Source organism: Larus michahellis, chromosome 8 (genome assembly GCF_964199755.1).
Source record: "Larus michahellis chromosome 8, bLarMic1.1, whole genome shotgun sequence".
Classification (NCBI taxonomy): Eukaryota; Metazoa; Chordata; class Aves; order Charadriiformes; family Laridae; genus Larus; species Larus michahellis.
Genome location: NC_133903.1, coordinates 16,182,108 through 16,197,444, shown reverse-complemented (window position 1 = coordinate 16,197,444; position 15,337 = coordinate 16,182,108). Strand labels below are relative to the sequence as shown.

Sequence of the window (15,337 nt, the reverse complement as noted above, 5' to 3'; positions counted from 1 at the left end):
CTGTGCCCCTCTATCCCATTAGATACTTTGTCGTTATCCCCCTTCTACATCTCACACTTGTGGAAAAGCGAGAAAAATGTTTGGATGTTACCTGTGTAGAATGCAACGCTTGCCTCATCCTTCTTGTATCCTGAACCTCCTTCTTTTCTCATCGCTTTTCTGTAAATACACGTGGCTGATTTTGAGAGGAAGCAGTAGCTTTTCTCTGTAATGCTTTAGAAACTTAACCAGCTCAGCCATTTCCAACTGTATGAAAGATCTTCTGCAGAAATGCAGACAGACGATTTAAACTATTGTGACAGACACACAATAAGTATTGCTGGGCAAAATCCCAATTGCTCTAAGTGTTGAGTCAAGAATTCACTGTCTCAAACTTAGTTGCGTTTTTGTATCTTGGCATGTGCTCTGCTCTTCAGTATTTAAGTGATTGTTTTTGTTGTGTCTGAATGGGGAAGGGAAATTGGGACATGTAGCCCGCATAATAGAGAGGCAATATAAAAGTGCTAGTATAACAGAATTTCACAGTAAGGGAACACGAATATGACCAGCATAATTCTGGAAAGTCCTTGTTGTGGTTTGCTTCCAGTCCTTTTTATGTATTAAATGTGGGTGTTATGTTGTTTTCAGATGAAGACTTTTCTGTCAAGGACATAGCAACCTCTAGAGCAAAGTGTCACAGTGAACAAGAAGACACTCTGCAGGAGTCGTGGAAATCCTTGGTAAAGTTTAATTATTCCCATCGTGGCCGAATCTCTAACATGGATTTTCAAGGGGATATCTTTGATGAGTTTCTGCATCAACAGAAAATCAACCGGCCTGGAGAATATCAGCAAATGAGAAAAGAGGCACTACAAACACTACCAAAAAGGCAAGAAGAAGAAAATTACGTGGAGGCACATGATGGAAATGATTTTAAAATTCCTGTTTTACCTTATGGGCAGCACTTAGTGATAGACATCCAAACAACATGGGGAGACAGACATTATGTTGGTCTTAATGGAATTGAAGTTTTCAGTTCTAAAGGAGAGCCTGTTCAGATTTCAAAAATAACAGCTGAACCACCTGATATAAATATATTACCAGCTTATGGCAACGATCCCAGAATAATAACCAACCTAATTGATGGGGTAAATCGGACGCAGGATGATATGCATCTCTGGCTAGCACCATTTACCCCTGGAAAACCTCACTTTATCTTTATTGACTTTGCGAATGCCTGTCAAGTAGCTATGATTAGGATTTGGAATTATAATAAATCTCGCATACACTCTTTCAGAGGTGTGAAAGACATTATAATGGTGTTAGATGAACAGTGCATCTTTAAAGGAGAAATTGCGAAGGCTTCAGGAACCTTGTCTGGAGGTATGCTATCATTTCTTATTTCCTTTGTGGAAACAACACTACAATGCAAACAAGTACATTTAGCTTGTTTGTTATCACTTTCCCCTTCAAAGCAAGTTGGCACTTTATTATAGTATTTAGTCCTTTGAATTTCATAACATAATGCAAAATCCACTAGTGCATTCTTCAATAGTATTGTGAATTTTAGTAGCAAATAGAGCTAATCTCTATTCTTAATGATGTTTTAGTAACAAGATCATATTTCAGTAGGATCAGATAGTCACTAGACATTAAAAAGTTGCAGATTTTTAATTCTTTTCATAGATACAGTCTTGTGGAGAATGTGATGGAGAAGCTTTTTTTGCATTTTCTTTTATATGTATTTGAAATTTGACTGAGTTCTCTCAGTTTTTCTGCTGTGCAGTATAAGTTTGAGAATTAACACACTAATTATATCAGTAGTCAGTATCAATTTACCATATATTATCTTTAAACAATACTGCAAATTAAATGTAAAGAAGGACTGAAAATATTTTTAATCACTTTCTCTATACATTCCTTTGTATGGTTTCTCCATTTAATTCTGTATGTTGTCTTCAGCTCCAGAGCACTTTGGGGATACTATATTGTTCACTACCGATGATGATATTCTTGAAGCTATATACTGCTACGATGAGACATATGATGGAGAAATAGAAAATGCCGACTCCTTGAGATACGAGGAAGAGCTGAAGAGGCCAACAACTGCTGATAGGGAGGGAGATGAACGACCTTTTACACAAGCGGGGTTAAGAACACAGGATCAACAGGTAGGAGCCTCTATGTTTAGAACTCTCTATAAATATCTTTCTGAAACATGACATGGAAGTAGTAGACGCTGATTTCCATGACGGAGTAAAGCTCTGCAGAAGAACTAATACAGCTGTCTGTCTATTTTGAAGATTTAATTTTTTTTTTTTCACCAGCTCAATAATCTGTGACTTTTTTTTTTTTTTTAAGCCCCAAAGGTCCTCCAAATTTTGGTTCCCCTGATTAATTACTAAGTCTACAAGGAAGACTATACTGGGATTGTTTATACATTTTATTTTTTTTTCTTTACTTACTTGGACAGAGATTAGAGGGAGTTCTTGATTCAGACACTCCTGAATCCTGAAGGTTTATGCCACTGTCAATGATTTTTTTACCATAGATTTATTAATTTAATGAGTAGCTGTGCTCCCTGTCACTCCAAAACAAAGATTTTTTCCATATTTTCCACAGAGGGTATACCCTTGCTTGTTTCTTCCCCCATGAATTACGTATGTTAGGTGAGAAGGATCTCCCCCTCTCAACCCTCCCTTTATTTTTTCCTCTTTCCTTTCTTGACTAGCATCTCCACAGGTCTGTGTGCATTTTGCAGCATAAAAATGCCCCTTTACTATTGCATACAGTAGGTATTTTACTACTTGGAGGAAGGCTGTATTTTCAAGCACTGGAGTCTTGCCTCGTACCATTCCAGCCTAACAGTCCAGTGTCTAAGTAAAGATCCTGCAAGATTTTCTGTTCAAGGTGGTGTGGGGCAGTCTTTGATCTGATTTCCATCAAATCTTCTACCTTAGAATGTTCATGAGCACCTGCTGTTGTTTCAATGAGGTTATCTTTTTCTAGGGGACACACTCAATGCTAAGTCTGTGAGGAGATCCAAACTGAATCAATCCAAGTTCCAACTGGTTCAGCTAAAGGGCTCCCAGTGCTGTATGGTTCCTAACGAGCCTTGTGCTGTTGTCAAGCCTTCCTGTCCTGTCTTGTCTTGTCGTCCTCTCTTGGTGGCTTATAAGACAAAAGGCAACGTCATGACACTAGAATTTGATCTTGCTGTTAAGATTATGAGTCACTGACTGTAACCAGTGCTAGTTAACGCTGGAACAGTAATTTTGGTCCCCTCTTTGCTTGTGGTATCTTAAACTGTTCAGACACCTTTTGCAATCCAGGATTTTATGAACACAAATTGAAGTTCACCTTTCTTTTCTTGACTGCTTGTTTATTGTGAGCATTCACCAGGACCTCTTCCATTGCAGAAGCTCCTTTCTCAGAGCCTGTGCCTTTTATTTTGCTGTTCAGCTGTGATGCTCTTCATACTGCTTTTCTAACTGAAACGTGCTGTATCAGCAACGGAGTAACAGCAGCTCTTGTGACTGAGCCATTGATCTCCCTGTCATTCTTTATTTGCTGGTACCATCAAGATTTTGTTGATGGATGCTTATACTATCAGAATGATACAGATCTACTAGATGACTTGTCTTCCCCAGCATAACGTTGTCATTCAGACTAGTGTTGGGTTTAAACAGTCTCTACCTGTTGATCATTCACCCTTTTTTCCTGGAGCATGTTCAGTGGATGAAACGGTGTTTTACTGCACTGACTACAGAACTTTTCAAAAGCTCTTACGAAAGCATCTTGCTTTCTTGTCAGTATTATCCACGGTCATCTGTCTTTCACATAAATTCAGTAATCCTCAACTTTTATAGCAGGTCAGACCTGTAACTAGTGCCCTTGACCCAACTCTGACCGTGGCCAATAGTGGATGCCCAGGGAGAACGTAAGAATAAAGCAAACATGCAGTGGTGTTTCTCTGAAACGCTCATCCAGCCCCTAGAAATTTGTCTCACAAGGACTTTTTGACTTAACCTTTGTGTTTATCATCCTGCTATGTTTTTTTGTTGTGCTAATTCATTCACTAGCTTTTTGAACCCTTGTACACTTTTACACCATACAACGCTTAGACGTAAGTTTCTCACCTTAACTTGCATAGCACAAAGAACCTCTTTCTTTTTGTCTCTAGGTTCATTTAATGTCCCCTAGCTTTTGTGTTGGAAGAAACTAAACAATTATTTCCTATTCCCTTCTTCAAGAGACTTATGCTCCTGTGTTACAATCTCTTCTAAATCCTCTTTTCCAGAATGGGTAGTCCTACTTGAGTTATTCCTCATGTGGAAGGTGCTATACAGTATGGTCAGGCATAGGAGCATGGTAATACTTTCCGCTTTTTATTGCTTTTCCAATAACTCCTGGTATTTTGTTCTAGCCATAAGGATCTAAGAATACAGGTAGGATGATGTTCACGAGCAGAAGTAGTTCAAATAGAAAGTTAAACAATATCTGAAAGAAAAGATAGTGGGCACCAGTGGAATGAAGGGATCTGAGTAGCCAAGAAGGGAAGGAGAGGGAGAAAAGGGGTGATAAGGTCACTTGGCACAGATGGCTTATAGCCTGCAAGGGAGGGCACTATTCTGCATTCTATGAAACCAGTATGTTTATTGCATCTAAGAGTTTTGATACTCTGTAGAGTTACAAATTTTAATTCCCAATCTGGTCTTTTAAAGTTGTTCTGTGGAAAAGGCATCAGACATCAAAGAGACAGTCACTGTTTTGTGAGAAAGGTATCCCCAATACGAGGTGGGTTTTTTCCACCTTCTGAGACTATCTGTGGGTGTTTATTTCAGTGCACAGTTCTTGTTCAGTTTCACCTACTTAATTACCAGAAGGACATTTGCTACTACATGAAGTATATTGCAGTCTGGGAACACACACATAGAAGATCCAGGATGTCAGGTGGTATGCTGCAGAGGTCTAATAGAACAGTAGGAGAAGAGAAAAGTGTTGACAAGCCTTTTTTTTTTTTTTTTTTTTTTTTAAGAGCAATATAGGTCCATTTGATGTATTCTGGATGGCAGGAAGTGTAATGATGAATGAAACTATATAGAATGAGTCTGTACTTATAATTTCCTATTTGGCTTTTTGACGACTAATGAGGATTGAGCTGATGTTTTTGTAGAACCACTTGTAATAATGCCACGATTTCATTCTAATCTGCTATTGTTTTGGTTGGAGCCAAGTACTGTATGTATAAAGTTAGGATCATTTTCTTCATGTGTAGCATACTTACATTTACCTACAGTGAACATAATTAGCCATTTTATCACGCTCACTCAATGAAATGACATCCATCTACAACCCTTTGCAGTTGTCCTTTGTCTTTACTACCCCAATTGTATCTAGTTTATTAGATACAGCAAATTTCATCACCTGTTTATTCACTTTCTCGTTTGCCACATTGAATAGCATAGGCTATCATTAATTAGTGTTGTCAAAGAAGAAATGCAAACTTTTGGACGAGTTGGCTCGTTTGTTCTGCCCCTTGATTCTTGAGAAGAAATTGTGGTGGCACTCTCTGAGCTCTTAACTTCCTTCCAGACTTCTTGTCTCTGCAACACATTTGCAACATGCTGCAAATACAGCATGTTATCATTAGCTAATGGCAGTCTGCAGGTAAGTAAGAGTAACTTAAGAATTTCAACCTCTTTGAGAATATGTGGCCCACATTAGGGAGCCTCCCATTTAATGCTCGTTTATGCGCTAACAAAAAAACCCACCCTAATAGTCTTGAATTTCTAACGGCCCATATGATCTTCTATGTTTTGGGGTATGTTTTTGCAGGACAGCCTGGGTGGTGAGGCAAAGGAGAGATTAATATACAAAAGGCTGGATGTAAAAGAAAAAAAGAAACCAAACAAAAACAGGAAATAGAAAAAAAAAACACCAAAAAAACCCCGCTATATAAACAGTATATCTGTAATGTATACATGATATACATGTTCATTGCACCTGTCCGTTTACCTTTTAGGTTCAAGAGCCAGACCCTCTCTCTGAATGTATACCCAAGGAATCTGGAATATTTACTGGGAAATGTAAGTTCTTACATCTACTTCTTGCTTAACCACCCTCCCCCTAACTAGTTATCAAGGAGGATCTGATTTGTCAGAGCTGTACAGAACTTTGTGACAGATGTCAGGTCCAGAATAAAGAAGAGTAATTGAATATTTAAGGCAGAAGCTTTGTTTGCTGTGGCATTTAGAATGTTATATCGTAACAGTTGGCTTTTAATCTCAGAAAAATTACACTAGCCATTTGCCTAGTGCCTGAATGGGATTTGTAATAGCTGTGTCCATTACCCAGTAATCCTCTCCCAATCCCATGTATTTATGTAGACGGACTGAATTTCTCAGATCAGATTGATAATAGAAACCCTACAGTAAAGCTAGACCAGAATGTTACATCTGTCCTTAAAGTACCAGATTTCTTTATCCCGCACAAAACCAGCTCTCTGTGGGCCTTTAAGTTATTTTCCAGAGAGCTTCTGGATGGCCCAGAAATTCCAGTATCAGTTCCTGGTCCTTTGACCAACACAAGAGAAATTGGGTTCTTGGGCCATATCTCTGTGAGCTATAACTACCATCTGTGATCTGTCACCTATGAACTATCTCTACATCTGTGAACTTTTATCTATGAGCATGTCTATGATCAATTCCTGTCTATGAACTTAAGATGCCGTTCGCTCCTCCCATTTCTCAAAGTGGGTGAAAAAGATAGTGAGGGTGTGCTTCACAGCTCAGCAGGTGCGGTCTGCTGCACTGACAAGATATTGTTCATCAGCTGATGGGCTAATTTATCTCTGCCAGAAAAAGAGGTCCTGATTCCCATGAGTTCTTGCAGGGAAAGAGCTGGAGAAAGCTAGTTACATTTAAGGGAGGCTTTCCATGTCCTATGAAATCCAAAAGAAACTCCAATTTAGTGTCTTATACAGGAAAAAAATGTCATTAATTGCTACAAGTGACTGTCTTTGTAAATAACGTTGCGCAAAAGCAAAAAAACAACTACAAGCTACGAGCTGACTTTTGCAAATGATTTCTACGTACCCCGTCCTGCCTGTGTATATTGTTCCTTGTTCTCCTTATGCTGTGGGGTGGTCCCTTAGACCTGAAGTGAAGAGTCCTCTTGCTTCTTCTTGTTTTGGGAAATTACTGGGAATTGTGCAAAACTTAGAATCAGTACTGCCTTTTTCATCTGGGACCCCGGTAATAAATTGTGCATGGAGTCACTGAGGATTTGTATCCTTGACCCTGCTGTAGGTAGTTTTCATCTCTTTTCATCTCTTTCATCCCGCTGCCAGTCACAATGTCAAGGAGAAATAGTGCCTCAAAGTGTGATTATCACTGGTACAAAGTCCAGCTAGCAGCTAGTTACTAGAGATGTTCATCAGGCATCAATGCTATCTACTCTGATTAATGTATTTTTTTAAAGAACTTGGATGATGGGATAAATTAGAATCTCAGCAAGGTCGTGGACGATACCAAACAGAGGAGAGTGGCTGATATGCTGGAGGGCAAGGACCTCAACAGGCTGAAAAAATTAGAACCTGATGATGATACCTAATGCCACCTCATGAAGTTCAAGGCAAATGCAAAGACCTGTGTTCCGGACGTAATAACCCATGGCACAGCAAGGCTGGGGGCCAGCTCTCTAGGAAAGCCGCGTTGCACTGAAAGGCCTGAAGTCCTTGTAAGACCACAAGTTGAACAAGAGTCAGCAGTGCAGCCTTGCAGTAAAGGTGGCCAGCTGCCTCCTGGGATGTAAAAATCAGAGTGCAACTAGGAGGACAAGGAATGGGATTCTTTCCCTGTGTTTGACGCTCATGAGACTGTATTTGGAGTATGGTGTTAGGTAAGGAGCTCCCTAAGACAGGAAGGAAATTGACATCCTGGTATGACTCCAGTAGAGGAGGGTGACCAAAATGGTCAGGCAGATGGAGTACCTGGCATGTGAGGAAAGCATGAGAGAGCTGGGTTGGTTTGTTCATCCTGGAGAAGAGAAGGTGAAGGGGAAATCTTCTTGCTTATCGGGAGGGCAAGAGAGGACAGATCCAGGCTGTTCTTGGGGATGCACGTAGGGGTGGGTTGAGAGGCAGCGGAAACAACAAGGTAGAAGGCAAGAACTTTCAGCTGGATATTAGGAAATCTTTTTCATCCTGAGGGCAGTCAAATGTTGGAACGGGGGTTGAGAGAGGTTTTAAAATCTGCCAGCCTTGGAGACATTCAGACTTTCACCGGATGAGCTCCTGGTAGACCTGATCTAATGGACTTGTTCTGAGCTTGGAGTCAGACTAGAGATCTCCAGAGGTCCCTTCCACCCTGCATCATTCTGAGATTCTATGAAGGCACTGGCATGGTGATGTGAATATTAAACCATGAAACCTTGTGTGGATAGCTGCTTCACCCTAGCTTTTCCCTTTTGTTTGAAAATATACTCTGGTTTTGCGGGAGAACTCTGGCATGCTTGTACACTAAGCAGGTTTAGTCTTAGCAATGGCCTTGGGAATAGCATCTAATATCAAGGTAACCATATCTCCAAACTTGTCAGCTAATAGAACTATTTATTTCTTCATGTCCTTGCAAATGCTAAAGAGATCTTACACCCAAGTGAATTTATGTGTATATCAAGACTTAGTCTCGTGTAAATTGCTACGGCTATTTATAGGTAATTGAACTGGATGGCTTAATAGCTTTAATGCTTGTTTGTTTTACAGGGCATCGTGACTACTGGTGCTTCTTTAGACGTTATCCAACCTGATTATTTCTGGGCTTCTGTAATGTGTGAAATGAAAGATATTTTTAATTTACAGTGATGGATTTTTATGGAACCTCATCAGATTGGAATATTACTTGTTATATCTGTATATGCTATTTCTATTTTTTCAGGATGGCGTGAAACAGGTGGATCTGAAGATACACGTACAACCTGTTGTCTGCCCAATTTTTCTTTCCTATTTATTTTCTGGAGATGCAGGCTCATCAAAATTGCTACTTTTAACTAACGCTGTCCCATTAAAATACTTCTGTGTGTCCAGTTCTAATGTGAAGATAGTAACTTAAAGTCATTAGTAAACCAATTTTTGGTTTAACTATGAGTTGATGTTCTCTAACAATTGAAGGATTTATGAGAGACTGGATTTATATGAGTCTGTGTAGCCATTTGGCTGGCAAAAGATGATAGATAGACTTCAGACTAATAGGTCTTCTCTGTCTTTGCATAATCACAAAATCTGTCATGTAACTGCTTAAACGTATAGTTGAATTACTGTCAGTCTACAGTCTATGTAATGAGACACTTGATAAGGTGCTGGATCAGGGTTTGTATAGTTACAAGTGAACAGGATGAAGAGGTCTAACGCAGATTTAGAGAAGATACTTATGCTTATATTGGCTTATATTGGCTCCTTTCTTCAAATTAGTAAGTATGTATATAGGTATATTATATGTGTATTCTTTTGTATAGGCCTGCAACTGAATTTTACCATGACCTGGGGAGACTCTCATTACCTTGGACTGACAGGACTTGAAGTGATAGGAAAGGATGGTCACGCATTAAAAATAAGTACAGAACAGATTTCTGCTTTACCTCAAGACTTAAATGATCTTCCAGAGTACACAGGAGATACCAGAACGTTAGAAAAGTAAGTAGCGAAAGAACTGGATTGTCACAATTGTTTTCTGCAGGGCACTTTTTTTTTTTCCCTTTGTGCCTGTCATTTCCACCAACAATTTTTGAGTTCGTCAATTTCAGATGTATGTTACATCAGACTCTATAAAGTGACAGATTTATATAAACTTTTATTATGTTAACACATGTTAACGCGAACATGATTTTCTTACTGTCACTGCTCATTCTTGGATTTCACAAGCCACCCAGGAACAGCTTGTTGTACAAACATGAATGAGATGTTTTCCAAAGATGGTGTTTGAGTTTGGAGATGATAACATGCCAGGTTGGTAGCTCTGCTAAGGACTTTTCAGGCAGAAGTGTGGGTGTTCTGTAGCATCTGTCTATGCATATGCGGTGATATTTATGCAAGATTTCTGGACAATTTCAAGGAAAATTTTCAAGTTAGGAAAGGGTGGGGATGTATTAGGTAATTGCACAAATAGGTGGCATTCTTTTGGCAATTCTGGAGCTTTTTTTTTTTGTGACTCCAATGAAGTTTTATTCATTGACAAGTATACTTCCTCAAATTAACCTGTACTTCCTAAATGGTAGCAGTATAGAGATCATAAGGTATAGGTCTGGAGAGGACTTGGCATTTGGTTGTTATTGAAGCTGCGTCCTGTTGTTTCTGAGCCATCTCTCCCTTTCAAAGGGTATTTTCAGTTGTAATCCTGTCCTCTGGCATGTTTATGGTCTGGTTTATGAATTAGGACTTCTTTCAAAGTCTTTGAGTCTTCCTTTAAACTCTTGTATTTATCTACACGTAAACTAATTCTGTTCTTTGTAATTTCTGCTAATCTGACTAATACAGATGTCAAGCTTGCTTGTATATAATTGCTCAGTTCTTCTGCCTATTTGTATGAAAATCTCTTCTGTATGCATCAAGACCTAAGAAATCTTCCCATGAGATGCCCTATGATGAAGAGATTCTGGTGGTGGAATCTCTCCATAATGGATGGTCTGTTCATCCACCATGATGGACCCAGATGCAAAGAGTTCATTTAGCTTTTCTGTTGCTGTCTTACCTCCTCTGAAAGCTCCTTTTACAGCCTAGTCACCTGTTGATCCTACAGAATTTCTGGCAGGCTTTCTGCTCTTGATGTATTTGAGGAATTTTATTTATGGTACCTTTTCCTTGCTAGCCTTCACACTCTTCTTGGCCTGTGCATACGCTTTTCGCCTTTCGGAGTTTATGATCCTATCAATTTAGGGTTTTTTGATCATGAATTTTGTTTAAAAATGGCTTGTGATAACTTTCTTTATCCTGCCACTGAGCCAGGCTGGCTTTGATTTTTCAAGTTCTCCCTCTTTCTAACATCTTTCTCAGTAAGTACGATACATTTGTTCTGTGCTTCCGGTGTGATATCCCTTAACAGTCTCTCAGCTGTGTGTAATGATTTTATTTTATTTTGTTGCTTCTTTTTTTTTTTTGATGTGTTTCATGATTTTTGCTTAAGAACTTTTCTTGGTCTCAAGAAATAAGGGCTTTTTTTGGCTTTTGACGTTTCTGCAAGTGTGTTGAATTTGAGTACACTATAGTGCTCTTCAGCTGTAGCATTTGGAATAGGTCCTGTGTATTATTCAGGACCAAGTCAAGGATTATATCTTCTGTCATGGGCTCCCTAATCAGTTCCTCTGTGAAAGAGTCATTATTCAAATCTTTTTCCTTTAAGGAACTGCCAAGTCTGGCACTCATTCTTCCATTAAATTTTTACATAAATAGTAAGTACATAGGGCAGCATACCAAAGTAATTACGGTGGACAATTAGTTCATATTCTCCGTTACTCCATTTTGTATGCTGTAGTTTGTGGTAGAAGAATATAAAGTCAGGATGAGGAAATAATGGAATTAACTTTATCTACTCAGCCTGAAGTCTGTGCTTTTATGAAAAAACTTTCATGCTGGTAGAAAAGCTTTTTTAAAAAGTAGGAACGTGCCGAACTGCATGAAGAAGGATGTGAGCAAACTCTGCTGCCTCTCTGGGTTATTCAGCTGCCATCCAGCTCCCTGTCGGATTCCGTATAGTTGTGTTGGCATAGTAACACACTGCTGAGTGTCAGATATACTCGTTTAGGCATGGAACTATATTAATAAGTTATATTGTGTCTGAACCTTAGACTTTTGCCTTTGACCATTTTGGTACAAAGGTAGTTGAGCTTTCCTCTGCCTGCCCCTGTTCACACAGGGAAAACCTAAGGATTTTTCTGGTTTTCCTCAAATGGACCCAACTAAATGAAATACTGTTTTTTCTGCCCCAACTATTTTTAATTGAACAATTGCATATTATTTTACTGTGCTTTTTAATTGTGTACACACAGGCACAATAAGCCCTGGAAGCTGGAAGTGGCATCTAGAAAAAAATGAACGTTTAGTAATGTACCTGATTTTCATGAGAAAAGCAAGCTTTCCCTTTTTTGCAGCTAATGGATTTTTCTTTTTGTAGGTTAATAGATGGGACTAATATCACAGTAGAGGATGACCATATGTGGCTCATTCCCTTCTCTTTTGGAGAAGATCATCTGCTCACAATCCATTTTGATAAAACTGAAAGTATTGCAGGGCTTCGCTTTTGGAACTATAATAAATCTCCGGAGGATACCTATAGAGGGGTAAGTAAAAGAAAAGGAGCACTGCCAGCAAAAATATACAGCAGTGCATTGGAAAATTGGTACTGTGATGAATGAATATAGCTGCCTAAATGGAACGCCATAAATCTTTCTAGATTGTCTGAGTCTGAATTTTGTGGCAGGTATAATGCATTTCTGTCTCCACAAACAGCAAATATTGAAAAAAAGCCAGAGATAGTTTAAAGAAGTCTTCACAGCTGATTTTTCTAAGAGACACATAGAATAGCACATATTATTTTCAAGATGTATGATTCTGAAGTGGTATCCTCTCAGTATCTAGTATTTAGGCCTACCATATGATTCCTTATTTCCTGGAACACAAATGGTAGAACAAGGACACTCCTGCAACTGAAATTCGGTTTAGGTAAGTTACAGGAGGCCAGTCCATCAATACTACCTTTTCCAAGAAGCAAGAAGAGGGTCTAGAACTGTAATGTTTATTAGGGAAAGTTGACAACTTAAAACACTTTGGCTGAAGTAGTTTAGCTAAAATTGTATAACATACCTCCTCTCTTCTTTTCCAAATTGCTTGTTTTATTTATTTTTTTTCATATTAAATACTTGGAATTGACTGGCAATTGACACCTGCTGGAGATCATGTTACATCTTGCTGGCACGCTGAGTTTGACAGTCCCTCGTTTCCCTGGTTTTTCTCAGAAGCTGTATGTGCACTTGTAACGATAATGAAGAAGCAGTTGCTGTTCACCACACAGAAAGTTTATGAATCCATTTGTTTCCAGATCTTCCCCTTTACGTATAACTGTTGCATTCTTGATGTCCAAACTCAGTCAATAGATATGAAGAAAAATGTTGGTATGTGTTAAACTAGAGAGAGAAAGGACAAAAAGGATCAGCAAAGTTCTGGACAAACTTCTAGAATTGAAGTTGGAGGCACGGATCCTTCATAGGATTAGGCAAGATAGTGGCAAAAGTTGCGGAAGTGCTTCTTTGTGTAAAATTACCTTACAGGAATTGCTTCAGCATGAACTCTGCATAAAGAGGAGGTGTTCCCTTTCCACAGCATTTTTTAATATTGCGGCATCTTTTAATATTAGCACAGGGTATTGTTAAGTGCCAAAGACTCACAGAGGACCAGAGCATAAGATCTTTGATTTAAGCCACAATTGATCTAGAGATTTTAATACATGGCACCTCATTCTGTAATACATCACATTAACCCAACATGTTTGGCATGTGGGAGGGTTCAGGAGCATGTTGAGCTTACCATCTAAACATACCCCCTGTATAATAACTAGGGTGTTTTAGTAAAGTCTGTTGCTTGATTGGTATGATCCAGCATAAAGAAAGGACTCTTCCCTGTGAGAGTGGTCCAGCTCTGGGACAGCACACAGTGATGGGAGACTTTCAGAACAAAATTTGACAGGGCCCAGAGCAACCTGATTTTACTTTGCAGGCTTCTCTGCTCTGAGAAGGAGCTGTGATTGGAGACAACCTAAATCTTTTTATGATTCCGTGTACAAAATGAAATAGAAAGTGGTGATGTGGAATGTTTTTCACCACTGTTGTAAGCCCAAGGTTCTCCAAGGCCGAGCAGGGGAGAAAAGTTTGAACATGATTTTTCATACCAAATCAATTCCTTTTATGTGTGTCTGTTATTAAAGAAGGGAAAGAAATAGCTAAATCCTTAAAATCTAACGTGGAATTTGGTCTTTGGAGGCCAAACCAAGAAGGAAAGAAAGGTAGGTAGGTATGTTTTCACAGTTTACTTTGCTAGGTAGAAAAAAGAGGTGAGACTGATAAAGTATGCATGTAGGTGGCACACACCTGTAAGTCCCATAACAGTGAGTGGGTACAATTTAAATGAGGAGTTGATACCTGCAGTCCTGTAAAAGGATGAAATAAATTATTTGGAAAACCAAAGATGCAAGGTATCTGCTGGGTCACAGTAAAGAGGCTTTAGACTGTAAACCTGGGGCATCGTGACATTTGTCTCTTGAAGTATTGCTCTTCCTTCTAAGGAACAGTCCCCACGTATGAGTTATAATGATTTGCTAGGTAGCTGTAGACTGGTGGATTCTATTCACAGCTTTAGTATGAGAGGGTAACAGCAATGAACTGTCAAAATGAAGGCTGGTGTGCTATTTCCAGCTCTATGAAAAATTACCTTGTGAAAGCTTTGTTATGTGATTTGTAAAATGCTATGTGTGACGGTTGAGTGCCTTCTCAGATGATGAAAATTACTTAGAAATGAGGGCTGTAAAAGGGCACATAAATATAAGTAGCTGTGGTATAATAGGTAAGATTTCATCTCTAAATCTCTAGACTTCCCATTCAATACATGTTTCCTAAACTCTAGTGTATTTCAGTGGATTTTTCACTTCCTCTCCTTAGCCTGACAAACTGATTCACCTGGAAAGCAGCATGCAGAAGAGTTTCTGATATGAAAAGGATATTTCTTTTCTCTGCTCCCAAGTGTATTAAAGATGAAACCAGAAATAGTTTTTTCTCCATACTTGGTACTCATACAAACGTTCCCTCCTAATTAATCTTCATGCTGTTTGGAAATGAACTGAGCACCTTCTCTAGTCTAGTACAAGACCCGAAATTTTCAAATCACGAAATGTTTGTGTAAAAAAAAAAAAAAAAAAAAAAAAAAAAAAAAAAAACAAAACAGAAAACAACAAACAAACAAAAAAACCCCGACAACAACAAAAACCCAAAAAAAACCTTCCTGAAAATTAGTTGCTTTTGGGATATTGCATGTGTAACTTACTGAAATTGTAATTGAATAAGAAGTTGTTTACAAATATAAGAACTGTTACAGATACCAGGTCGCTGATACGTACAGACTTTGCAGAAAAATCAGAATGTTTTTAAGTTCTTCTCAGATAGAACCTGAAATGGGAATTTTAACTATGAATACTACATATATATTTTTAAATAGAAATCCTAATAATGAAAATTAAATATTTGCATACAAAACTAAGTTAACCTCAAATTATCATAAATACACCAGTCAGTATAAAATCCAAAGATGAGAAAACTGGCT

General features: G+C 38.6%; 1 protein-coding gene across 2 annotated transcripts in view; it reads left to right on the top strand.

Annotated features, from left to right (window-relative positions):
* Positions 1-15,337, top strand: part of KATNIP (katanin interacting protein) — a 59,862-nt gene that overhangs the window by 30,717 nt on the left and 13,808 nt on the right. For both annotated transcript variants that reach the window (XM_074596741.1, XM_074596742.1), the window contains exons 14-18: positions 628-1,362; positions 1,942-2,150; positions 6,005-6,068; positions 9,493-9,670; positions 12,144-12,309. In XM_074596741.1, coding sequence (XP_074452842.1) covers positions 628-1,362; positions 1,942-2,150; positions 6,005-6,068; positions 9,493-9,670; positions 12,144-12,309 — 1,352 coding nt within the window. The remainder of the gene's footprint in view (positions 1-627; positions 1,363-1,941; positions 2,151-6,004; positions 6,069-9,492; positions 9,671-12,143; positions 12,310-15,337) is intronic.